At 40.9% G+C, this 26,726-nt stretch overlaps 2 protein-coding genes across 5 annotated transcripts in view; one reads left to right on the top strand and one right to left on the bottom strand.

The window, feature by feature from the left end:
* LOC123578633 (zinc finger protein 345-like) overlaps positions 1–26,726 on the bottom strand; it is a 223,946-nt gene that overhangs the window by 92,735 nt on the left and 104,485 nt on the right. For 2 of the 4 annotated variants that reach the window (XM_045441631.1, XM_045441633.1), the window contains exons 1-2: positions 6,113–8,019; positions 1,613–1,739 (exon numbers count right to left, since the gene is read on the bottom strand). The exons of 1 other annotated variant lie outside the window; for it this stretch is intronic. In XM_045441631.1, the coding sequence (XP_045297587.1) occupies positions 1,613–1,739; positions 6,113–6,139 (154 nt within the window). In that variant the 5' untranslated portion in view covers positions 6,140–8,019. Of the gene's footprint in view, positions 1–1,612; positions 1,740–6,112; positions 8,020–26,726 lie in introns of those variants that run through there. One more of the 4 variants, XM_045441634.1, reaches the window with a different exon arrangement.
* On the top strand, positions 14,377–18,214 carry LOC123578644 (putative protein ZNF720). Its single transcript, XM_045441647.1, has 3 exons — positions 14,377–14,411; positions 17,250–17,376; positions 17,877–18,214. Exons 1-3 carry the CDS (start codon positions 14,397–14,399, stop codon positions 17,984–17,986), a joined length of 252 nt encoding a protein of 83 aa, XP_045297603.1. The 5' UTR covers positions 14,377–14,396; the 3' UTR covers positions 17,987–18,214.

The raw sequence follows: 26,726 nt of genomic DNA, 5'->3' as shown, positions 1-26,726 counted from the left end.
TAAGAAATAATGTAACCACTGAGACTTCATTACAGGCTGTGCGTTCTAAGTTCTCAATGTTCTAGTTCTCTGGTGGCATTAATATTGGTAGGAATGCTAGAATACACAGACAAGTTAGTTCACCATTGAGGAATGGAACACAGAGAGTGGAAATTTCTTATCGTTCATAAGAAAAATGAACTTCTGAAGTGAAACAGAGGATGAGATTTTCTCATTTTAGAAAGTGCTTTTTTATCTGATGAAAGTACTCAATCTCAGTGTTGTACGATGAAGATGAAAGCCTCAGTGGGGTGCCTGGCTGGCTCAGTTGGTTGAGCATCCTACTTCAGCTCAGGTCATGATCTCATGATCTGTGAGTCTGAACCCCACATCAGGCTCTGTGGTGACAGCTCAGAGCCTGGAGCCTGCTTCTGATTCTGTGCCCCTCTCTCTCTGCCCCTCCCCCACAATGACTCTGCCTCCCTCTCTCTCTCGCGCGCGCTCAAAAATAAACTAACATAAAAATTTAAGAAAAGAATTAAAGCCCCAGTAGCATTGGAAAGCATAAACCAGAAATCACGTGATCCCTGTCCCCAGTGTTCCTGCGATTTGGGCACCAAACACAGTATGTCCACCACTACCCTGACACCCGTCTCACAGGAGGCAAAACAGAAATTGGCAATGGCTTAGGATAGAATGTCTCAGAAATATGGAGAATTCCCCAGGCTCTTCAACACAATGGAGAAGCTCTCAGACTTTGGAGACCCTCAAGCTCCAAGGGGAGTCTCCTGGCACTCACTGTGGAGATGATGGACCATCACTGGAACTGAAGAAAGAATCCTTAGAGAATGTAAGAGCATGATGTGTTGGATAGCTGATGTCCTGCCATGAGAGGGACAGACATAATACTAGGCTTCTCAAACTAATTTCCACTAATTTCCATTCAAGGAGAGCTACTCCAACTACATTTTAAGGTCTAGCTTCACCCTGTTTACATTTCACCTTTGTCATCTTTTTCATTCATGCCCAGCAACCTAGGGGTGAGGCTACAGTCCTCTTTCTCTTCACATCCCAGAGCTCCCTCTTTTGTTCCAAAAAAAATGACCATGTCTGGATTTGACACAGTGACACTTGGTTATCAGAAAAAAAAGGAACGTAACTATTTCTCAGATTCTATCTTTCAACCCAATATTGTGCTCAGTACACAAGAGAGGACAGTGCAGAATTCTAGAAAATGATTTCCCAAATGCTGTGGCCCAACAGCCCCTTTAGTACACTCAAGAGGAATTTCCAGTGTTCACATCATGACCTCACTTTCAAGTACTACCACTACAGGAATGAGTAGCAGTTGGGAGCTTAAGTGGGCAGTACCAATTTACGTCACTCAATGTTTACAATTACCACTCATCTACAGATGATGATGCTCTTACCTAACCTTAAAGAAGGGGAATCTACAGCTGAAAAGGACACCTCATGAAGATATTTCTCTGTATCTACAAACCCCTAGTTCTTTCTCTGACTGCAGGGATCTGAATCCCAGTCATGCAAAGAGGGTGTTTCCAAGAGACAGTCTTCAAAGGAAAGAACAAACCCCTGAGTGTGGTTTGGGAAGTCTGGAAGGAGTTATCCTCACCCAAGAAGAGGAGGTGTCCACAGGTCTCTAACATCACATCCCTGTACAGTTCTCGCTGACTCTGGTTCAGGCATCCCCATTCGTCCTGGGAGAATTCTATGGCCACATCCCTGAAGGTCAGCAGTCCCTGCAACAAATGCCACAGTTACCAAGTAGCCATAGGCAGCATTCACAATGGTACCTAAGATGCAGGAGGAAGTTAATGTCACCAGCTGGACCCCAAGACCTGACCTTCACTGCTTACTTGTTGATACCCACTGCCCTTAGGCCCTCATTTTATTTCACTTCTTCTTTCAACCTTATCTGTTACTTCAGGCAACAACACCCCAGGGCTATTGTCTCCTGTGATGGAAACAGAAGGTATACAACAAAAGGTAATGTCTTCTGAGAAAGAGCTTATACCCACCCTGTCTGAGCTCATCCCCTGACTCACTCCTAAGCAGGTAGACAGTGGTGCCAACCAAGGGAAGAGGATTGTTACCATGACCTCATTATAATACTAAACTCTCCCCCCAAGGGCAAGCACAAACCTCATTTACTATGTAACATCCATAGTATGTATAGAACGGTTTGCTTTAAAAAAGAAAAAATTCGAATGTGTATTTATTTTTGAGAGAGAGACAGACAGAGCATGAGCACGGGAGGGACAGAGAGGGAGACACAGAATCAGAAGCAGGCTCCAGGCTTTTGAGTTGTCAGCACAAAGCCCAATGCAGGGATCGCACTCACAAACTGCAAGATTTCGAGCACACAGCCTACAAGATCATGACCTGAGCTGAAGTCGGATGATCAGCCAGTTGAGCCACCCAGGCGCCCCTGTATACAACTGTTTTCTTCAGGCCCAAGTGCAACCTTATCCCCACCTTTACACAAGATGATGGGCTCTCCCTCTAATTCTCCACCCTGACTATATATGAAACCATTCCCTTCCCAGCATCTCTGCTTTGGAAGTGATTACCTGTGATCTCCTTAATTGTTAAAATTCACATTTCCTTTGTGTGACAACCCCAGCTGGTATAGAATCTACCTGTGACTCACCAAGAAGTGAATTCCTGTTTGTTCAGGTACTTTAGGAAAATTGGTTCTGACTTAGAGGGGTTTCCTGCTTTCTGCAGAAAGATCTTTTTCAACACAATAATATGCTTTCATGTATTTTCTAACTTTGAGGTAAGAACCAGTATGAATATTGTGTTTATTCAAGCGAATTCATAAAATGAAGGCATCAACAAAGGCATCCATGTTTTTAAATACTATATTCACATCACATAGTATACCTGGTGTCTCTTTCTTAGATGGAAAGTCAAGGTGTGTTACAATGTACATAGCATATTCTAATATGAATTACAATTTCACAACGGTGTATTGGAAAGCTTTTTATTTTTTAAGTTTATATACTTATTTTGAAAGAGAGACAGACAGACAGAGAGGGGAGATGGTCAACAGAGTGGGACAGAGAGAATCCCCAGCAGGGTCCCCACTGTCAGTGCAGAGTCTGACTTGGAGGTGCATCTCAGGAATCATGAGCTAATGACCTGAGCTGAAATGAAGAGTCAGATGCTTAACTGACTGAGGCATCCAAGTGTCCCTAGATTCTGCATTTCTAACAAGGTATTAGCCTATTGGCCAGGGAATAGATCTTTAAATAACAAAGAGCAAGAACTCAAAGGCAAGAACTCTTGGAATACTTGGAACTAAATGGGTTTTGTAACAAACACAGGTTCTACTAGAATAGCAGAATAGGCAACAACAAGCCTTTCTGAACATTTCCTACTTAGTAGAAGGCACCTACCCATTTTTCATATATTAATGGAAAATAAATGATAATTACAAGGAATTATCACCTATGAGAGCAAACACGTTATTCTTCTATTTCTCTGAGTATTGTGTCAAGCATCCAGTACATGGAAGAGACTAGGTTTTAACCCAGGTTCTCTGACCTAGAGTTGATCTAAAATGGCACACTGGCTGATATCCAGAGGGGATCCTAAAGCAATGTTCATACCAGGTGTCAAAGCTGAAAAGAATGATGGAAACAAGAATGTGTCCCCACAAAATTGATCTTTTTACACTTCATGCATATATCCATACATTTAGAAAGTAGTTACATACACAATAAAAGTGATAGAGTGAATGGCCACCTGGGTGGCTCAGGTAGTTAATCATATGACTTTCGATTTTGGCTCAGGTTGTAATCTCAAGGCTCCTGAGTTTGAGCCCTACAGTGGACTTTGCAATGATAACAGGGAGCGTGCTTGAATTGTCTCTCTCTCCCTCTCTCTGCCCCTTATCCATTTGTGTTCTCTCGATCTCACTCTCACTCATACACAAAATAAATAAACCAAAAAAAAAAAAAAAAAAAAAAAGTAAAGAGTAGAAAATGGTCATGGTAACTAAGAAACATTTTCAATGACATTAAACTCATAAATCTAGTTTTGGATACTGATGCTTAGGTCTTTTATTCACACAAACACGTTGAATGATATACATAAAACAGCTATTATTTGAGTCTAGTATGATGAGGGATACAAACAGAAAAATGTTCACCTTTAGCCCAGAAGATTGACCTACAGCCTGCATGGTTTTAATAAGCATCCAGTAACTGCTGCTTGCTACATTCTGAAGGGGTCTCCTGACTGCCTATACATGTCCTCAATAACTAACATTGAAGTGAACGGTAATCACCAGAGAAATCCTGCAGAAGCAGTGTTACAGTTAGAAATTCAAAGGAAAGGGGACCTGAGTGGTTCAAGGGGTTAAGCCTCCAGCTCTTGGTTCTGGCTCAGGTCATGATCTCACAGTTTGAGTCAAACCCTGAATAGGGCTCCGTGCTGCTACAGTGTGGAGTCTGCTTGGGATTCTCTTTCTTTCCCCATTTTTCCCTATTCCCCCCTCATGTGCACTATCTCCTTCTCAAAATAAGTAAATAAACTTAAAAAAAAAAATTCAAAGGAACATTTGTGATCTAATCTGCGTGCATGTACCCTCCTCCCCAGGACATATAAGCTTCATGAAGCCACAGTATAGCTCTCTCTGTCCACAGGTCCAGACTCTGTGCTACTCCAATAAACTGTCTTGCATCATCCAACATCTCAAGAATAGTTTCTTGACCATTGTGCTTGATGATCTCACCATATGCTGTTTCACTAAAAGCTTTTGTTTCAATCCTCATTTCTGTTCTATTCTTCTTCAGTATTCTAAGGTGCAAGCATGTAAACTATGGGATTCTTCTTTTCTTGTTCTGAAAATACAAAGTAAATAGAAGAATAGATTTGCATCAAGAGTGTGGAGTAAACTAACAATCTACAGGATGGAGGTCTGAGTGATTTAGAACCTCCATCCCCAGCAGTCAGTATCTCTACTATACAAAGGTGAGGGCCTTCATGTCCAGTGGAAACTGCTGGGATGTGGGTTCGGAGAAGGGGTCAAGAAAGGATTCTGGAGCCCTCTTTTGTCAAAAAAGCTGTTTTCATGAAAGCACAGAGAGAGGAATTGTGGCACCAAGGGCTGCAGTAGGATTGTGAGGAGACACTGGTGATCTGCTTTAAGTTGGAGGCATAGAGATAAAAGAAGTTTCTAAAGCATTTCCAGATAGTCAAGAAGACACACAGAATACTGGCAGTCTGACTCTCCTCAAGCTAAGCTTCCCTTTTGCCTCTGGCAAAGCATTCACACGAAGGCAATTGTGAATTCCTTGAGCAATGTCATACTCTGCCTATATCTAGTGTTTATCAATGGATGGCAAGCTGTAAGAAAATTTAATCCTATCGACATTTCTTTTGCCTCCGTTCCTTTCATCAGAACTACAGGCAAAGAGAAACTCAGAAGAAAGAGGTTTCCAGTTGAAATGGGATGGTTTCTGCACATCACTCAGGAAATATACCTAAAACCCTTACAAATGAGAAGGGAAATGTGAGCGTTATAGAGGAGAAATCTAGCAGAGAGCACAAAGCCAAGTTAAAGCATTTCATATCAGCAATAATGAAATCAGTTGTAATGAAATAAACTGAAAATGGGGTATCTTTTTTACATTCTAAAGAGCAAAAGTCTTCTTTTTATCAGACAACTTTGGAGTTAACCCGGGCCTTATATCCATCCTGTGTATTTGTGCACTTTCTTCCTCCTGGTCTCCAGAGAGGTGATAAAGCATCCAGATCTGACCTAATGGGAATTATTTTTCTTGAGTGCTAACCCAGGACCAGACCCATCAGCAATAGGAATCTTGGACTCAACGCCTTCCCCTGTAGTTGGTTCACAAAGGGAATATTTTCAATACTTGCATAACTTTAATTTGGAGTTGGAGAAGGGGGAGAAGGCTCAGCGATGCAATGGAAGAGTGTTCTACAAACCTAATCTTGAGTATCATCGGAAAAGGTTAAAAATTAGGTGAAAAAATAAAGCAGAAATCTCAGAACTAGAAAAACCAACACTTGTAATTTCAGTTAGCATGGGCTTTCAAGAGAAAAAGAGGGCACGGGCTCTGACCTCGGACGCACAGTTTACCTGTGAACTGGCCATTTCTTCTTTCATCTGGTCCCCTAGATTTCTTCTCCGAAGATTTTGCTGGAGATCTCACAGCTGTATCAGGAGAAAATGTCTTCCAAGCCAGGAACACAGCCTCTCCACCTGTAAACTGATCGCCTGCAGGCAGGACTTTGTAATGCAGAAAAGGCCCAACCTCCTAGTTCTTTGTATCAGGAGCTATTCAAAACCTTTGAGCTCCAACTTGGAGAATAATCTCTGAATTTTCCTTCCTTGTTGTCACAGGACTTCTCCTCCCACAGACGCCCACAAATGCTGCTACAGCATCGGCACACTTTGTTACATGGACCTGATCCTCTGCAACTCCCATAGAGCAGACCCTGGTACCTCTCCTAGAGTCAAAGCCTGCACTCACCTCTCTTAAATTAATGGAAAATCTTCGTGCTTCTTCCTGGCTTCACTTAGAATCACCTGGAGCACTTAACTAAAACATCATCATTGTTTCAACAAACCCCAATTGACAGAATCTGAGGGGGAGGGCACCGGATCTGATCATGTTTTGAAATTCCACAAGTGATCCTATTGGGAAGGTTTTGGGGAGGTGACCAGACAAAAAAGAGTATCATGGCTATGGTTGTTGTCCAGATTTAAATCCATGCCTTCTCCACTGACCAGAGTTTCTGGAGATTTACACATTCTTCCTCTTTCCCCTGCAGAAGAGGGAGGCACCCTCACAAATGAAGCTTTCCTTTATAAAAGCAAATGGCTCTTTCAAAAGCAAACCTCTACTGGGTCCACAGCTTTTCCTTTGTCTGTTCCTTTAAAGTAATCCTTAGGCCAAAGAGACACATTTTGGAAGGATAAAACCCTCCCCTTCAGTAGCAAAGCTTATTTTTGCAAGTCGCTGCCAAACAGTTTTCCCAAGTGAATGTATTTTCTAACTCCTTACAGCAATATATGAGATTTCTAATTTTTCATTATTTTCACTGAAATTTGGTGTTATCCTGTTGTCTTTATTGTAGCCATCCTAGAAAATATTGACTGGTTTGTCACAGTAAAATATGAAGTGTTCTAACTTCAGTTGTCCTGCTGCCTGAAACTGAAGCCCCTTAGAAACATCAAGTTGAACAAATCAAAATGGTGGCATGAAACCAACAGCAAGCCTTGCTATTAAACTAAGTAACTTTTTTTTCTCTTGGAGAAACCCCTCCTTATCCCTTCTTACGCCCCACCCCTTTTTTTTTTCTTTAAGGAACCAAGGCCCACACTGGAAATATGATGACAAAGGCTGGCAACACAAACACAATTCCTGTCAAAATCTATGGATCGTGTATTTCCCTATAAACGCCCCCCACCCCAGCCTCTTCTGGGTGGGCTTGCAAGGTTGAAGGCTTTAACCTACTTCAGCCTCTTCTGCCTGACAAAACAATAAAGCTATTATTCCTCTTTTGCCCAAACTCTGTCTTCCCATTATATTTTAGCTCTGAAGAACAGAGGTCGTTTTTAATAGCAGAATGAATGTGTACAAGAATAAAACATTTTCCTTCATCTGTTCTCTATTCTTTGGCCAGCCTATCAATTAAACTGATATAAGGCACGGTCAGATGACAAAAAAAAAAACTTCTTAGTTATGAGAAACTTAAAGATGATGAGACTCAAAGTCAGGCAGTTGATACTTATATACCATTTTGAATTAAGGAGGAGGGGATAGGGATTTACATCTCAAAAAGTAGGAAGTGCATTCAAAGAAAAAGGAAAGAGCAAATGTTTATCAAACATATGTTTGCCCTGCCAGGCACATAATTCTAATAAAATGTTCATCGCTGGGGTCACCTGAATGGCTCAGTCAGTTAAGTGTCCCTCCTTGGCTTCGGTCATGAACTCACAGTTGGTTAGTTTGAGCCCCACATCGGGCTCTCTGCTGTCAGCACAGAGCCCACTTCAGATCCCCTGTCTCCCTATCTGCTCCAACCCTGCTCGTTCTCTCTCTGTTTCTCTCTCTCTCTACTCTCTCTCTCTCTCTCAAAATGAATCAATAAACTTTACAATAAATAAAAATTAAATGTTCATCTCTGCTATTAACTCCTTCCTAGTAGATGTCCTTCACCTAATTTAGTTTTGGCATATGTATCAGCCTCAGGAAAGAAGGACATTTTTCCATTGCCAGCAACTTAGAGGTTGCTAGAGGATATTTTGTTAAGTTAAATAAACCACATACAGAAAAATATATACTGTATGAAATCACATACACGCAAATCTTAAAAATGGCGAAATTATTAAAGATTAGCAAGTTTGTTGCCAGGGGCTGAGGATGGGGGAAATGTTTAGATGTTGGTCAAACGGCAAAAAGCACTACTGATGCAGGATGTGTGAGCAGTGAATGTTTACACCTCGGTGAGTGTGCTTAATACTAGTGTATTGTACCCTTGAGATTTGCTAAGAGAGGCTATCGGAAGTGTTCTCAAGACACACGCGTACACACACACATATAAACAATGGGAGATGAGGGACATGTTTATTGGATAGATTGTGGTAATGACTTTGTAAGCAGGACCCAAGGGTACAGGAGCACCTGGTTCCAGTGGCCCCAGACAGACCCAGTTCTGCCACTCCTGGCTGCCCAAATCCAAGGGCAAGACAGAGGACTTTTGCTGCCTGAATTTTGACCTCAAACTTCCTCACTGGGTTCCTTCCAGCTTGTCTCCCGGCTCAGGAGGAAGACCCTGAGGACAAAGTATCCCTCAGGGGAACTGGAACTACCCTTCACGCCTCAAAGACTGCCCTGAGCCAGAAAGACCCCACCCTAGACTGACTCGTAGACAATGACAGACTTCACTGTCTACCTGCAGATACTGACTCCTTTTGTCCCTCCACCCACCTCTCCCCTTTTCCCTTCCATACACCTGGAAGTGTATCCAGCACTTTGGAGACAGTCCTTGAGACGTTATTCAGCCATCTTTGCAGTGTCAGCCTCCCTGAAATAACTTCCTCTTGTGTTTCGCCACCTCTCATCTCTCTGCCTTTGGATTTTGTCAGTGGCAAGTGGCCAAATCTGGTCTGTGTGGGACCCCCGGAGCCAGCAAGAACACTGGCAAGATGAATGGTGATAAAACAAGATTTTCTTCACGGAGGCCAACACTGAGAAGGCAGGTAACTAACATCTCAAACACTGTCCCCAACCTGCTGAAAATCCTTCCAGGTTTATATAAAGAAAATGTAGGAGGAAGGGTGGTGGTACATGCAGGTGGTGAAGGTCAGGCCAATCACTGCATTGCTGTGAGGCATGTGGGGTCTTGCTGGCTCAGGGCAGTGCCTGTTGCTGGAAGGGGTAGTTTCCTTTCCCATCCTGGGATGCTTTGCCTGCTGGGACTTCTTCCTGAGCTAAATGCTGACCTGGAAAGAAGAATGGAAACAGCTAGAACATACAGGTGAAGGTCAAAAGAGAGACAGTTGAAGGCACTGCTGGGTCCTCTTTCCATTTCACAAAGTATGTATATTTACTTTTTAACACTTAACTGACTTCTAGATGTTCAGAAATGGAAAGCAGAGTGATGAATGGGTTGGCTCCTGAAACTCCCATGGAGCAAGAATGTCCTATCCCCTTTTGAGGGTGTCAGAATTCCTGTCCCTTTCCAGCGTTCAGGCTGAACTAAGAAATTGACATGAGACTGGGTGGCTCAGTTGGTTGAGCATCTCTTGGTTATCTTTGTGAGATCAGGGATTGTGAGATCAAGCCCCACATCAGGCTCTGCTCTGACAGCGCAGAGCCTGTTTGGGATTCTCTTTGTCCCTCTCTCTCTGCCCCTCCCTGGTTCTCACTTGCTCTCTCTCTCTCTCCCTCTCTCTCTCACTCTCTTGCTCTCTCTTCCTCTCTTTCTCTCTCAAGTAAGTGAACATTTTTAATAAAACTGAGACTGGCAAACACAATCCTTGTAACCTGTTTATTTTCAAAGAGTCAATGACATCAAAGCTCAATATAGACCAAGTGAACTTCAGCACATCTATCCATTTCAGTTCCTCAGACTGGAAATGTCTATTCATTACTGACTACCTACCACCATTCTTTTTATATGTATCAGCTGACACATCCACCTGCATTTTCTTCTGTCCTAGGCAGTTCACTATTACAATTATAACTGAAAACACTTGATAATGCTAATGGATTTCCTTAAGTATTTCTTCTGTCAAGATGTCAACATTTCTCCTAGGACACAAGGCACAATGTTCAACACTTGGTCTTGAATGCCTGCATTCCCTAAAACCTAGCTTTCCCTACACCTTCACCTGTGGTCAGTCACATTAAATTCAGAAACAGTTTCCCTTAACTGTATTTCTTGAAGGACATTTAAAGTGTCTTTGTGCAACAGTCTTCAAACCCCATGCCCGATAAATGCTGGGCAACTATAATCTCTCATATTGAAAGTTATGCATTCAAAGATAATTTCAAGTATTTCTTCATTATTACAGGACAAACTCTTATATTACTGATAAGACTCTGGCCTTATTTCTGGGACCATTAACAACATAATTGAACAGCTGTTTATAGGATAATTATAAAAGGTTTTATTTTATGCCTGTAATTTATTATTTATTACTAGAATAGATTACATTTTTTGTTTATTTTAATTAATTTATTCAGTGTGTGTGTGTGAGAGAGAGAGAGAGAGAGGGAGAAAGAGCAAAGAGGAGGAGGGGGCAGGGAAGGGAAGACAGAATCCCAAGCAGGCTCCACACCATCAGCACATAGCCTGATGTGGGGCTGGAACTCAAACCATGAAAACAGGACCTTAGCCAAGATCAAGACTCTGAGGCTTAACTGACTTGTGCCACCCAGGCATCCCTAGAATAGATTACTTTATTCACAGTATTACTTACAAGGTCACTGATGTGTAAATGAACATAACACTCTTGGAGGCATGAATATATAAATCACTGACAGGAAGAACAACAGACTATATTTTCCTCATGAGATGGGGAGGTTTTGTAATTTCTCCAGGCTACAGAGAAGAGCCTGAACACATAGTGATTGTCTCTCAAGATAAATGTCCTGACAGTTGGGGGAAATGCCTTGATTAAGCCCCAGTTGTTTACTTGCTTCCAGGTGGCCTAATGAAAAAGAGAAAAATTGTAATGATGGAAGACAGGGTATAAAAAGTTACCGGGTATAAAGGACGCTCCCTAGGACAAGGATGTTTGGTAGTTATTTCAGGAGACTATCTACTTGTGATACTTTTCCTATCAGTAGGTTGGTCCCTCAGCTTGTGCATGCACAGCTGAAACCATCAATGAGTGCTAAATGCAAAACATCTGACGTATAAGGATCATCATCCAGTATAGATGATGTGCCGAGTCTGCAAAAAAAAGTCTTAAGAAATTTAGGAAGAGTTAAATCATACAAGTTTCCTATTTTGGCCACCATGGACTGACACAAAGTTTTTCTTTGTTTTTAATGTTTATTTATTTGAGGGAGATTGTGAGCAAGTGTGAATGTGGGAGTAGCAGAGAGAGGAAGAGAGGCTCCATACTCACTTTGGAGCCCCATGTGGGGCTTGACCCATGCCTCTGAGATCAAGACCTGAGCAAAATCAAGAGTTAGACACTCCACCAACTGAGGCACCCAAGCACCTCTAATTCCATTTTTAGTTATTTTAAAACCTCATACTGTTCTCCTGAATGGCTGCTGCACCACATTGTTTTCCCACCTACAGTGCAACAGGGTTCCCCTTCTCCTCATCTTCACCAACCCCTGTGGTTTCTTGTGTTGTTAATTTTACCCATTCTGACAGGTGGGAAGTGATACCTCATCAGTGTTTTGATTTGTGTTGCTGTGATGATGAGGGATGTTGATCATCTTTACATGTGTCTGTTAGCATTCTGGCTATCTTCTCCAAAAACTGTCTATTCATGTCTTTTGCCCATTTGTTAACTGTGTTATTTGATTTATGGGTGTTGACTTTGAGAAGCTTTTATAGATTTAGACTTTGCATTCAAGTCTCAATTACTCTGTCATCCCTCTCTTTCCAAATAATAGGGTAAGGTTTGTCCTGTTTAAATAAAGCATATGCACTTTCAACTATATGAGAGAATTTTGGAATCAAACTTCAGAAATGACCAAACAGTCCCAGAGAGTCTCAAAATTGGTACTTAGTTTTAGGTTTTTGATTTTCAGGATGTCTTGAAATGTAGTCCTTTTTCTGACAGCTGATGCCTTGAATATCTAGGCTGGTTTTGAGCAAACTGCAATTTTTCTTTGGGCACTTTATGTCTCTTTAAAGCCACAAGTTTTCACAGGTGTATGCTGGTGTCATGCAAAGACCCTTCAGAAGGGGAGCAGAGAATGAAATTATGTACATACTATAACATGGGAGACACTGCAGAAAACTTCCTATCATCCAATATAGTCTTTAAGGTTGTCACATACAGGATGGACCCTCTGTGGAACCCTGAGGATTACTGACCAGGTGTATTGCCTTTCCTCCCAAGAGAAGGTAAAAAGATACTGGCTATCCTTATCAAATGGACTATACTGAAAAGGACTGCATGGGTGTTTCAGGGAAAAATCGGTTTTCAATGGCTATAGACATCACTAGTGCATGAATGTTGGGAACAAAAGATATAGATAGATATCAATGTTATTTATTGCTCAAGAGTCCTAATCAAACTTCCATCCTCAGCCTTTGGGTTTTCTCACAGGTACAATAGGGGTCATACAGGGACTGGTATCCCCTTCCCTTGCCAGGACCCTCCTTCCCAGGAACCTCCTATCCCCCAGGACCTCCACCCTGTGCTCTCCAGCCCCTGACCCCCGTGGCTGCCATGGTCCGAAGTCCTGGCCTTCGATGCAGCTGTGGCCCAAGATGGCTTGAGTGTGACCATTGATCTAGGGCCTAAGCCTTGTATTCCTCTCTTATGTGCTTGATGTCCTGTTGGGTTTCCTTATTCATGGAGTAAATCAGGGCAGAGATTTTGAAGGACCTATTTGAAACTTGATGAGTGATGCACTGTGGATTGTGCCAATATCAGTTGAACATTTTCCTCACAAGAAGGTTGGTAGCTTATCCAATAGGACTAAATGATCAGTTCCACTAATCTCAGCTAAAGTGCCATTAGAGATAGAGCTTAGAAAACATGTTGAAATGTCATTTATTTCCCCTTCTTTCCAAATGTGGTTACTACTGTCAAATTCTAGATATTTTCCCTTGGTGGCAAAAAGAATTTCTGGCATGACATTTTCCAAAGAAATCTCAGTCTAGTAAATGAATTGGGGCAAGTGAACTAAGGATAAATGGGTGTGTAATGCTCAACAGGCCTAGATACAAAGGAATAAGTTCATAGACTGGGACCCATTGCTATTTATGGGAGACCCATGTTTGTTTGTTTGTTTGTTTTTTTAACTGTTTTAGTTCTCTGAGGCAGGGGCTGCTGGTAGCACTGGGTTTGAGCACTAAGAGTGTAGCCCAAATGTCGATAAGGACAAAGACAGGTTTATGCCCAAGGCACAGAGTAGTTTCTCCAAGCCAATTGACAGGGAGGACTAGGAAGATGCCTGTGGTTCCTTGGAGCCCTGTCATTGGGAATTAGGAAGACATGGAAAAGGTTGGCTAAAGAGCTCAAGAGGTGTTTGGCTCTTAAATTTGTAACTCTCTTTTTTCCAATGTCCAGAAACTCTGATCACTGGAGAAGAAATAGGTTTAAACCTGGATAATAGCCATACCCTTCCTTACTTCCCCAAATGGTTCCCAAAGGGACCTCTGTGGAGTTTCAAAACCCACCCATGCTGTTGACCCTCTCCTCAGATTCTGTCAATTGGTGTGGATTGAAACAACAGCGTCGACTTAATTAAGTGCTCCAGGTGATTCTCCCTGAGGCCAGAGTCAGTTGGCAAGGCTTCCCATTAATTTATGAGATTTGAGTGCAGGCTTTTGCTCAAGGAGAGGTAACAAGGTCTCCTCTATGTGAGTGTGGGAGGATTAGGTCCACCCAGCACACTGTTCCTATAGTTTCCTACAGTTCTTCTGTAGCAGAATTTGTGGGTGTCTGTGAGAGTAGAAGCCACTGAAACTATAGAAGGAAAACTCAGAGGTTGGGCTCCAAGAACGTAGTCTCCGTTTCTGAAAAACTCCTGACACAAAAAACTAGGAAGTTTGGTCCTCCTGCATTTCAAAGTCCCACCTACCAGTGAGCACTTTTCTGGTGAAGACGTTCTGTTGGTGACTTTAAGGGCATTTTCTCCTGATGCAGCTGTGATTTCTCCACCGATACCTTCTGAGAAAGAAATCTAGAGGACTACGGGAAAGAAAAAGAAATGGCCAGCTCTCAGGTAAGCCTGGTGTTCCAGGTCATAGGCCGTGTCATCTTTTCCCCCTAAAATTCCATGCATTTAGAAACCGCAAATGTTGATTTATGTGTTTGGTGTTTCTGCCTTATGTTTTCACCAAAGCTTTACAACCTTTTCAGGAACAATACTCAAGGTTAGGTCCTTAGAACTCTTCTCCCCTATAACCAGGAGTCTTCTCTACATTCTCCAACCAGGCTTTCACTAGGACATCAATACTTGTCACTTTAAATAAGTCCTGCAACTATTGCAAATAATCCCTTTAGGACAGACCCAAAGGGGAAGGTGTTGAGTCCAAGATTCCTGTTGCTGATGGGGTCTGGTGGTGGGATTTCAGTCGAGGAGAACCGTTCCCCTTTAGTTCCCCATTTAGTACCTGTCTGTAGAGCAGGATGAAGAAAATGAAAAATACAAGGCCCCCGGTATCTTACGAGTCCTCTTTAGCATATGAGAGTCTCCCTTTTGCCTTTCCCTCCCCCAGCTCCATAGTATATAACCAGCCACTCTTCATAACCCCACTGTGGCTCTTGGTGCCCACAGGTCCTCTCCTTATGCCATGATGAAACCAACTTTTTGCACTAAAAAATAAATACAAAATACACAGTCTTGATACAAGGCCCAGAACAACTTGGAAAGTTAAAAACCGGGGGGGGGGGGGGGGGAAGAGGTGGGAAGTCTTGGTTTTTAAAATGTGAAAAAGAAACTCTGTTTAAAATATACTAGACATACAGGACAGGGAAACAGCCGTCTAAATGTGGTGCTTCTCCCATTCAGATGGGGGCTCCCAAATATGGGTCACTGATCCTGTGGAAGCCGAGGGCATGAGTGGTGAAAAGAATTCACCTCTGGCAGAATAAGACATTAGATTTATGAATACACCTCAAGGGAGGTGGTGGGAAGGACAGCAGAGGAGAGGCTCCTGCCTTGAGTCAGTGACTTGGGGCTGATTTTGCTGGGAGAAGATCAGTTTGTATGGTGACTTATGGAATTTGCCCTCATGTGGTAATTCTGCCTGGTTGTAAGTATCCATGTTAGTTAGGGCCTATAGATATTTTGAGGCAGGTCACCTGCTGGGCCTGCCTCTCTTCAGCCAGGTGGGCCCTGTGGACTCCTCTACAATCCATTGCTTGAAACTGTTTGCCTCAAACCAGCCTCTACTGAAAGTATATATGATTGAAGTTTGTATAAATCCACTGTATTCTCTCATAATTAGACTGACAATCAGATTCACTGTTTGGGGGCCAACAGAACACACCAGGGATCATGTGTCCTTTGGTGTGTCTTAGGCACTGATAGCAATTTGTTTCCTTACACTTCGTGTTCACTTCTTTAACTGGCCTGGTTCTCTCTGCCAGATCTCTCCCTTATAACATTCATCCTTTTCCCCCCTATCTTTGCTAAGGATCTTAGATTTACTGAGCAATGTGCAGAAGCCATCACATTTTAGCTGGAAACTTCATTCTTCTGGGTTTCTCTTTGCTTGTAGTTTCTGGTGAGGAGAACAAAGCCAAAACAAATGTAGCTTCCATTAAATTTCCTTACACCTACCTTGATGCCCATTGATGAAAGAATGTCATATTCTGCATGTCTCAAGTGTTTAATAAAAATTAAACTTTGAGGCATGAAAGCAGTTATTTCCTTGAGGAAGGGCATATTCTGCATGTCTCAGGTGCCTATCATTGGCTGCAAGGTGTAAGGAAATTTAATTGATGCTACATTTCCCCGCTTGAATGAATTACACCCTTACATCTTTAAGGTTGTTAAAGATGGAAGGTCTCCTCTTCAGTAGTTTCTTCCTGCTGAATCAGTTCCCACCGATGAGTGAAGGTTGGCCAGTTGAGAATTTAGTAGGAGTTGGAAAGGCAAGGCAGCTGCCTTTAGAGTTGATAACATGTGGGAGTTTCTGTGATTAGAAAGAGTCATCTGTCCCCTTGAAGTTCTGCTACTGAAAGGGTCTCATCACCAGGTGGAGAAAAAAAGGAGAAAACAGCAAAACATGATAAAATGACAAAAAATGAAAGAAAGCCCAAGGAAGTTTGTATTTATCTCCACACTTTGGTCACAGAAATACCCTTCTATTTACTGCTTTATATTTTCAGAAAATGAAAACAAGATTCACATACTTGACATGTTTGTGTGTTAAAATCCTCAAATATAATAGAGTCGTAGATAGAAAGTGCAGCACCTGAGGTTGTCACATACAGGAACCCTGATTTGCAGCCAATAAGCAGATCAGAGGGAATGACTTCCAAAGGAGAGATGCACAGAGCAAGAGGGAGGGGTGTGATCATTTCCTTTTAAGATTTGGGTGGACAATTAGGAAGTGGAGCCATGTCATTTTCTCTGAACTGGGCATAAGGTGGCACACGTGCCTTAAGAAAACACTTCCGTACATAGGCTGTGTGTTATGTAAATGAGGTTTGTGCTCCCCCTTGGGTGGAGATTTGGGTATTACACGGGGGTCAAGGTAACTGTCCTCACTCCATGAGTTAACCCAGTCGTCCATCTGCATAGGTATGAATCAGGGGTTAAGCGCAAAGTTGGCCTGCCCAAGCTCTTCCTTAGGGCGGTCGTTACATTTTGTTGTATGTTTTCTGTGTCCATGACAGGAGACTGTGCCCATAGGGTGTTTTGCCAGAAGTAAAAGATAAGGTAGAAAAAAGAGGTGAAGTAAAATGATGGAGTATGGTCCGTGGGTACAAGTAGGTAAGCGGTGAAGAACAACTCTTGGAGTCTAGCTGGTGACATTAACTCCCTCTTGCATCTTAGGTACCATTATGAACTCTGCCAATGGCCACTTCATAACTGTGGTTTTTATTGCAGACACTGCTGACCTTCAGGGATGTGGCCATAGAATTCTCTCAGGAGGAGTGGGGATGCCTGAATCACAGTCAGAGGGAACTGTTCAGGGATGTGATGTTAGAGACCTATGGACACCTCCTCTTCTTGGGTGAGGGTATCTCCTTCTAGATTTCCCAAACCCAGCTCGGGTTTTGTTCATTCCTTTGAAGACTGTCTCTTGGAAGCTTCCTCTTTGTATGACTGGGATTCAGATCCCTGCAGCAAGGGAAGGAAATGGGGATTTGTAGATGTAGAGAAATATCTTTATGATGTTTCCTTTTCAACTTCAGCCTGCCCTTTTTAAAGGTGCCATCATCATTTCTGTAGATTCATGGCAATTCTAAACATTGAGTGGCATAAGACAGTATAGCCCACATCTTAAACTCCAACTTTTACTGCTTATTTTGTTGGTAGCACTTGGAAGGCAGGTCATGATGTGAATATTTAAAGCTCCTCTTGCATGTTCTAAAGGGGCTCTTTCTTGGGCAACAGTGTTTGGGAAATCATTTTTTAGAATTTTTCATTGTCCTCTCTTGTCTGCTGAGTACAATACTGAGTTGAAAGGTAGAATCTCCAGCAGTATTTCTATTCCTTTCTTCTGATAAACAGGTCTCATTGTATCAAAACCAGACCTGGTCATCGTTTTGAAGCAAGAGAAGGAGCTGTGGGGTGTGAAGAGAAAGGAGACAGTAGCCTCACACTCAGGTAGATGGAAGTGAAGCACATGACACACGTGAGGTCCAAATGTGAAGGAGGAAGATAGATCTTAAAATTTTGTTCATGTAGCTCTCCTTGAATGGAAATTCATTTGCAAAGCCAAGTTTTATGTCTTTCCCTCTCACAGAGGGACATCTGCTAACTAACAAATCATGCTTTTTGATTCTTCAAGGATTCTCCTTCAGCTCCAGGGAAGGTCCGCCATAACCACGGTAAAGACCTCCATAATCTGAGAGCTTTTCCATTGCTGTGAGAGCCCTAGAGGATCTCTCTGTAATTGTGAGGAACTCTATGCTAAGTCATTTCTAAATTCTGTTTTTCTTCTTGTGACAATTGTGTCAAGGTAGTGGTGGGCACATTGGGGTTTGGTGCAGAAGTCCTGGGAACACTGGAGACAGAGTTCGCATGTTTTCTGGTTTAGGATTTCCAAAGTTCCAGAGGATTTTATCTGAATTGTGCACAACTGAGGCTCAGTAATTTCATAAGATCACAGAACAAGTCCCTCAAATGAGAAAATATAATCCTTTTTTTCACGTCAAAAGTTAATTTGTCTTTGTATTAACTAAAATTTGAAAAATCCACTCCATGTGTTCCATCGCTCAATGGTGAAATAATTTTTTTTATAATTTTTTTTTTCAACGTTTATTTATTTTTGGGACAGAGAGAGACAGAGCATGAACGGGGGAGGGGCAGAGAGGGAGACACAGAATCGGAAACAGGCTCCAGGCTCTGAGCCATCAGCCCAGAGCCCGACGCGGGGCTCGAACTCACGGACCGCGAGATAGTGACCTGGCTGAAGTCGGACGCTTAACCGAATGCGCCACCCAGGCGCCCCAATGGTGAAATAATTTAATGTATCTATGTGTATCCTAGCATTCCTACATATTAATGCCATAAGGGAGCTAGAACATTTAGAAGTTAGATCTCACAACCTATAATAAAGTCTCTATCATTACCTTTATTTCCTAGTAATTGCATCATTTTGTAATTTTGTCTTGTAGGAAGTTTCTGTGACTTTTTCATATGTGTTCCACTCTCTATTAATGGTATAGGAGATGCATCTCTGCTTTGAATCAAAACTTCTATATGACATGTTCATGTGCCCTATAAGAAATGAGGTATAGGGGCACCTGAGTGGCTCAGTCAATTGAGCATTGGACTGGCTCAGTTCATGACTTCACACTTGGTGAATCTGAGCCTAGTATAGTGCTCTCTGCTGTCAGGTGGAACCATGCTTTAGATCATCTGTCCCCTCTCTTTGTCCTTCCTCTGCCCATGTGCTCTCTTGCTCTCAATAATAAATAAACATTTTTTAAAAAAGGAAGTAATGTAGATAATTAGTAAAATTCCATATATATAATAAGGGATTGTTCATATATGTAATTTTACTTCAGGAAAAAAATTAATCATGAGATTATTCTACTTTCCTCAGAACATATCTGAATTTCATCCCAAGTATTTATTTGTTTATAAAGTGATTGTCAGTATATTTTACTTTGGCACTGTTTATTCAGAAAGGAAAGCTTTTTGTTAGCTTGGTTCTAAAGAATGGATTATACCCTTACACTCTGTGTAAGAGGAGGAATATATTAAGAAAATAATATATTTTTAATATCTTTTAAGTGCTTATTGTAAAATTTTTCATTAAAGCCTTGTATGGTTAATTTTTTTTTACATTTTTAAAATTTTATTATTAATTTTCTTTAAATTTACATCCAAATTAGTTACCATATAGTGCAACAATGATTTCAGGAGTAGATTCCTTAGTGCCCCTTATCTATTTAGCCCATCCCCCCCAAACACACACAAACCCTCTGGCAACCCTCTCTTCTCCATATTTGTGAGTCTCTTATATTTTGTCCCCCTCCCTGTTTTTATATTATTTTTGTTTCCCTTCTCTATGTTCATCAGTTTTCTCTTAAAGTCCTCCTATGAGTGAAGTCATAGGACTTTTGTCTTTCTCTGACTAATTTCACTTAGCATAATACCCTCCAGTTCCATCCATGTAGCTGCAAATGGCAAGATTTCATTCTTTTTGATTACCAAATAATACTCCATTGTATATATACACCACATCTTCTTTATCCATTCATCTATAGATGGACATTTGGGCTCTTTCCACACTTGGGGTATTATTGATAGTGCTGCTATAAACATGGGGGTGCTTGTGTCCCTTCCAAACAGCACACCTGTACCCTTTGGATAAATGCCTAGTAGTGTAATTAGTACGTCATAGGGTAGTGTTTTTTTTGGTTTTTTGAGGAACCTCCATACTATTTTCCAGAGTGGCTGCACCAGCTTGCATTCCCACTTTTATGGATGATTTTAATGAATACTTTCCTGTTTTACTGTCAATGACATGCCGATAATTCAAATGCTCCTTTTTCATTGGTCAATAGACACAGTTTAAAATTATAGTTATATAGTTTTCCTTTGAAAGGATTAATCTATTTCTTTGATGTACACTGTTAGGGTTTAAATTTTGTCTTATTCTGGTTTTGCATTCTATAATTGCTTTCTTTTATATGGGACTTTCCATACATTAGTTAGTTGTATTTTCATTTGCCTGTGTTCATTTTTCGTTACAGGATGACAATGTTCATCTACTACATTTTAAGACCATGTGAGTTTAAGTCAACTCTGAATCAACCATGCCCTTTACCAGTAAAATTATATATGTATTTCTGTAAAAATATGACCCATAAATACTTGGGACTCATCTTGTTTATGTCTTTCCATAGTTAGTAGTCAGTGAATGTTTTATCATCTCTAGGTGAATTGTCATAATAATAGATAACTAATGTCTTGGTGAGTTGTCATGATAGAAAATTTCATCATTTATTATTGGTGACTTTATATTCTCCTTACATGAGAGAATCGTTTTTTTTGAATTGAAACTAATTTTTCAACATCTCTACCTCCAGGGTTCCTGAGTGACTCACTCTTTTGAGGATCTGAGTCTTGATTTTTGGCACAGGTGATGAATTCAGGGTCATAAAATTGAGCCCTGTGTCAGGCTACAATCTAAACTCCGAGGGTCACTTGTGCTGTTTAAGCAGTGGGGTGATATCACTAATAATCTATTTTCCCAGTGGCCTTAAACCTCAAATTATTTGAACTTAATTTTCCCAAAGTTTACATACTATATCTTCCTTTTTGTAAGTGATGGGGCATTAGAAGCTTTTAATAAGGACGATATGGAAGTATTATTGAGAGTGAGGATGGACAATTGCATGATACTACTGCCTTGGAATCCATTTTATATAACCAGGCTGACTGCAGGGGGTTTGAACTGACTCTAGCTCCACCCATAGCAAACTCACTAGATAGCAGCCCCACAGTCACAAGCAAATAGAAGTTCCTGATAGGAATTCCCCAATAGCATTTGTATAAGAGTGCCCACTCTGAGTATATTTACCTTGCACATCCCTTAGAGAAGACCCCCGCAGAGAGCATCTGTCATTCTCCACTCATTTTGAGGTCAACTGTACACTCTAGACTTAGCCCAGGAGCTCCACAGCCCTCCAACCATGCACCCCAAAAAAGGCTTCTGCCCCATTTCCTGCCATTCTCTCTGCTTGTACTCAACCTTGACCACTCCATGTTGCCCCTCATGACATACTGTATACATCCTCCATGCTCTATGAGTAGTCAATTATTTCTTTTTTGTTTATTGATCTTTGGCTCACAAAATAATGCTCAGCCATTCTACTTAACAACTAATTAAACAAATTCACTACAAATCTAAGACCTCTATACAGATTCTTGGTCACTATTTGAAGTCTTAACCTATGTGTTTTGTTCTGTTTTGGTTGTTGTTGTTTTTTTTTTAGTGTAGTTTTTGTGAGCATATGGAACCCAGATTTTCACAGTTTTGAAATGCACAGAATGCAATATATTATGTTAAGCTAAAGATGGATTTTGGAATAACAGTACTAATAAGGAAGAAGAATGCATTTGTACGCAAACCAAGATCTTCAGAAGGAATGGGAATATTTGTTGAAATGAGGATATTTCAAATCTCAAAACTGATAATTTCCTGACAACCAAAAATGTTATGGATTTATAAAAACAGGAGTACTTCTCTACATTGTTTGTGTTGAATTTATGTCTCCTAAATCTCTGAGTATCTTGGTTTGAGAATCTCCCTGTGCAAATCCTGTCTTGTCTACCTGGTTAATATTCTTGTAGAATCTATTCTATTTCCACGTTCCAATGTTCATGAACTGTTGCTTCTATGAGTGGTGCAGGGATTTTAAGATTCTCTTGTATGAAATGACATGGTGTTCAAATGTTAATTTGAATATGGAAGTAACCCATGTAATTTATTTGATACGTTCCCTTCCTAGTAAATTGGAGAAGAACACAGAGTAAGATTTCTTTAGTTACTATTCCTTTCCCTTCTTGGGAGTCACCTCACCCAAGATATTCACTTTAGTGAAAAAACTTGATGAGGTGAAAACTTGGAGATTCATGAGTAATGGGTTGTGTTCACCTTTATTTGAAGGAAACAAACATGGACAGTGCTGAGAGCTTAGTAGATGTTCTAAATGTAGGAAGAAAACAGTCTATTAAGAGTGATGGTGCAGCTCAAGATAAGAGATAAACATCTAGGCTGAAGCATTGGCATGAATTCTTCTTGTGGGGAAGGACATCTGTCCTAGGCTGCATGAGTGACTCTGTATTATAATAGAGTAAATTTTACTTGTCTTCTTTCCAAATCCTCTCCAGTTTTTTCTGTCTCCTCATCTCCATTTCAATGATGTAGCCATCACAGCTGTTCTTTCCTGTGTTAGGGAGACTGCCCCCTCCCACAAAAGCCATGCTAGACCTTCTTGGTTCTTAGTAGCTTAGAATTTTTGAATTTTTAAAAAGTATATTTAATTATCAGAGAGAGAGAATGGGGAAGGGACAGAGAGAGTGAAAGAGGGAGAACCTCAAGCAGGATCTGCACTGTCAGCACAGAGCCTGATGCACAGGGCTCAAGCTCATAAACCGTGAGATCATGACCTGAGCTAAAATCAGATGCTAAACTGACTGAGCCACCCAGGTGCCCCTAGAATTTTTTAATATAATGGAAAATGGTTGCTAATTGAATCAACGGAGCCATCTCTAATATTGCAATACATTGTTGACACCACTTCAATGGAAGGAACAGGAAAACACCATCAATTGTACACAGGATTACTTCAGGCACTTGGTATGGAGAGAATTATGAGGACAGATAAAACATGAGGATAGTATACTTTGTGAGGAAGATAGGTCTTCCTGAAAGCAAATATGGGACACTCCTGAAATGCAATGAAAGCTCTGACAAGAAGCTCCCTTTGGTCACTGCAAGGTCTTTGAAAACTTCTTGTGATAAACAAATGTGACAGAGATGGGGCCTTGGGAACCAATCTGGTAGTTTTCTGGGATCGAGGGAAGTCAGATCCTTTTCTCATGATTTATTAAATTCCCTAGTGATACTGTGGACCAGATGCTGTTGGATGCCATAGATATCTGTACTTTCCCAGGACCAGTTTTGTGGAGGTTGATGGGGAGGGGAATATTGTGGGCATTGCTTGAAGGCGTCACATGACAGAGTTGGGGTTGAAGGTGAAGAAGGCTGTTGGACACTGATAGAATGAGCAGGGTGTATGGGAAGTTCCTCAAAGCACTGGCATCAGAGGAATATAAGCCCAACATAGGTCTGGTCCAGTATTGATGGGTGACCTTCCACAGCTGGCAGAGACCTCCCTCACATCCACACAGCCCTATGATAAGTCTAGTCCTCTGCTCTGAACTGTGTGCACAACACTCATTCCTTGGGAAGATGGTCACCAGTCATGGGCCCTGAGCATATTTCTGTTCTAAACAGCCTACCCAGTTTTTAGGCTAGATGTCCCGATGTTGTTTCATGGCCTAGGCTGTCCTTACACCCATTTGGACCTGCGTGGGAAGAGGATTTCTATCAGTTGTAGAACCCAATAAAATAAAGTAGGGTGGCATGATCTACTCACATTTCACATTGGTTCAATGGAAGGAGAAGAATTCATTTTCAGTACTTGTTATTTTGGGGTATTGAGATTTGCCCAGTGATGTCTAATGTGAATAGTTGCCAGTTGAGCTTACTCTGAAGTACCAAGTGGGAACTACCTCTGTCATCATCTTTATGATACCAATCTGTCAGTCCTCCATGATGAATGTTTTTATGTCTCACGAGCTAAAAAAGAAAGTCCTTATATACATGTATTTATATTTGGGTACTTATATACAAATATATGTGTGTGCATAAATATTCACACACACTAAAATTGTTATCCGTGGAGTAGAATTTTCAAATAATGTAACTTGATATTGAAAAAAATAACATTAAGTCCTTCCTGTTAAGGATTATTCTATATGATGTATTGCCATGCTGTTTGCTTGGTTGGTTATGACTACATGGTGTTTGTTTGTTTTTTGTTTTTCCAGTTTTGTCACCCTCTTTTAGGTAGAGTTCTAGAAAAATTCCAAAGTACTACATTCAAGCAAAGTTTTGTGTTACCAGGAACATAATTTTTCTTTATGTTTAATATTCTAATGAAGTTATTGGGGTTTGGATTTACCATGTTTGTTTTTTCCTTATGCCTTTACCTATTTTTTATTTGTTTCTTGTGTTTTTCCATCTTCATATTCAGAAGTTGTACATTTCTTTCTATTTCTGTGGGCATTGTGTACCCAGTAACATATTTCTTTAGATAGAAATTAAAACATACTTTTTTTGAAGCATGCTTTTAAAATCTAGTCATGGCTGGGGCGCCTGGGTGGCGCAGTCGGTTAAGCGTCCGACTTCAGCCAGGTCACGATCTCGCGGTCCGTGAGTTCGAGCCCCGCGTCGGGCTCTGGGCTGATGGCTCAGAGCCTGGAGCCTGCTTCCGATTCTGTGTCTCCCTCTCTCTCTGCCCCTCCCCCGTTCATGCTCTGTCTCTCTCTGTCCCAAAAATAAATAAACGTTGAAAAAAAAAATTAAAAAAAAAAAATCTTCTCTTATATTGAGACCACAGGCACAAAACTTTTTCTTTTTCAAAACATATTATTATCTTTACAATTCCAATCAGAAATGTATTTTAAAAATCTGCCTAGTGTGGTTTTTGTACAGAGATTTCTATTCTTTATCTTTCTCCCAACATGGCTAACAAATTGCAGTGTATTCTGAAAATGTTTTAGCATGCTTTCTTTTCATTTGCTTGAACAAGTCATTTCTTCACATGGATTAACCTCATTGTTATCTTGGAACAGACTTAAGTCAGTTCTCTTTTTCTGCCTCTAGTGATGTTGAGAAATCTCACAAGACTACACCCTCAATGTCAGTTTTGATATCAAAAACCTTCAAGGTGCCTCTTTGCTCAGATGAATGCTTATTCCTCTATTTCTATAGCAAAAAGGCCTGCAGGGTCTTGGCAATAGCAATAATTTCATGTTACAGACTGCAGCACATGTAGAATATTGGCAAGCTGATAGCTGTTTCCCATTATCTCTCTCTTTACTGAGTGTAGGTTAAGTTCTACAGATTTTTTTTTTTTTTTTTTTTTTTTTTTTTTTTTTTTTTGCCAAACACATGGGTATAGCCAACTAACTGGTCATTGTCTCTAAAGGAGTCTCAATCACAGTGATAGCTTTTAGGTAAAAAGATTTCTGCCACGACTTTAGATACACAAATTTTGGGTTCTTTGTAGAATGGTCAGGGATATATCCATTGTGGTACAATGTGCATCTTTGGTGGCTTCCAGACCATTCATATTAGCCCCATGGACCCTGTATGGAAGGAGCTTAAACTAAAAGCTTCTAGATACATTTTTAAATTTTCCTCTGTATGTCAATGCTAAATGAGCAGCAAAACGTCATGAAGGCACACATATTTTGGGTACTGTTGTGGATATCCAAACGAAATCATACATTTGCTTTACACAGCATTGTTACTATTTCTTGAGATCACTGTGTCAGCTTATGATCTGGACCAGAATTTCTGTGATTTTCATCAAGTACAGGCCCAAGCAGTGTGTCACATCCATTCATAAGATCAATGTTTCCTCCATACCTTCACTTAAGTTCAGAGCCATCGGAAGTATTTTTGTCCTTGTGATCACCCCTCTGTTTCATTTTATATACTCTCCTCCATCTATTATCTCTGGGTTGCCCTTTTAAATATGCCTTGTTGATGGTTTGGAACACCTGCTAATTCCTACCCATTTCTCAGTTAGCAGCTCTTTCATTACAATGAGCTGTGATTTCATGGTATCCAGGACCTGCTTTGCCTGGGTAGGGAGTACATAATCCTCTCCGATACATGTATATCCTACGCTTTTGCACAGTTTAGGTGTGTCTTCACCCATCTCCCTTAGAAAGTTCAAAGGTAGACCATCATGGGTATTAGGATTTCTTTACCCAGTTGAGTGTAAGACCCCCCAGGGACATTGCAGAAGTGAATGCTACAGGTCACCTGATTTTTCTGTATTGAATCATGCCAATCATAGCCTTAGAAATACTTCTTGACATGAATTGATTTTATTCCGTTTTCTGTGTCTGATTCGAGGTTTTGACGAGGTGGTGGACACAAGGGAAAATTAGGCAGGAGCCAAACCAGGGTCAAATTGACTGAAAATATTGTTAGATGATTCTCTATGGGTTTAAGTTTTTTCACATGTCATGGATACAAGCATTGAAAGTTCTTATTCTATGCCATTCCACTTAGATTTGTGTATAAAAAAAGCTTTGGAA

This window comes from Leopardus geoffroyi, chromosome E2 (assembly GCF_018350155.1).
Source record: "Leopardus geoffroyi isolate Oge1 chromosome E2, O.geoffroyi_Oge1_pat1.0, whole genome shotgun sequence".
NCBI lineage: Eukaryota > Metazoa > Chordata > Mammalia > Carnivora > Felidae > Leopardus > Leopardus geoffroyi.
The sequence above is the reverse complement of the archived record's forward strand: the minus strand, read 5'-3'. Positions and strand labels throughout refer to the sequence as shown.

Excerpts from the sequence above, each read along its gene's own strand:
- LOC123578644 (XM_045441647.1), top strand. Across the intron at positions 17,377-17,876 it reads TGGACACCTCCTCTTCTTGG|GTCTCATTGTATCAAAACCA; the intron begins GTGAGGGTATCT and ends TCTGATAAACAG.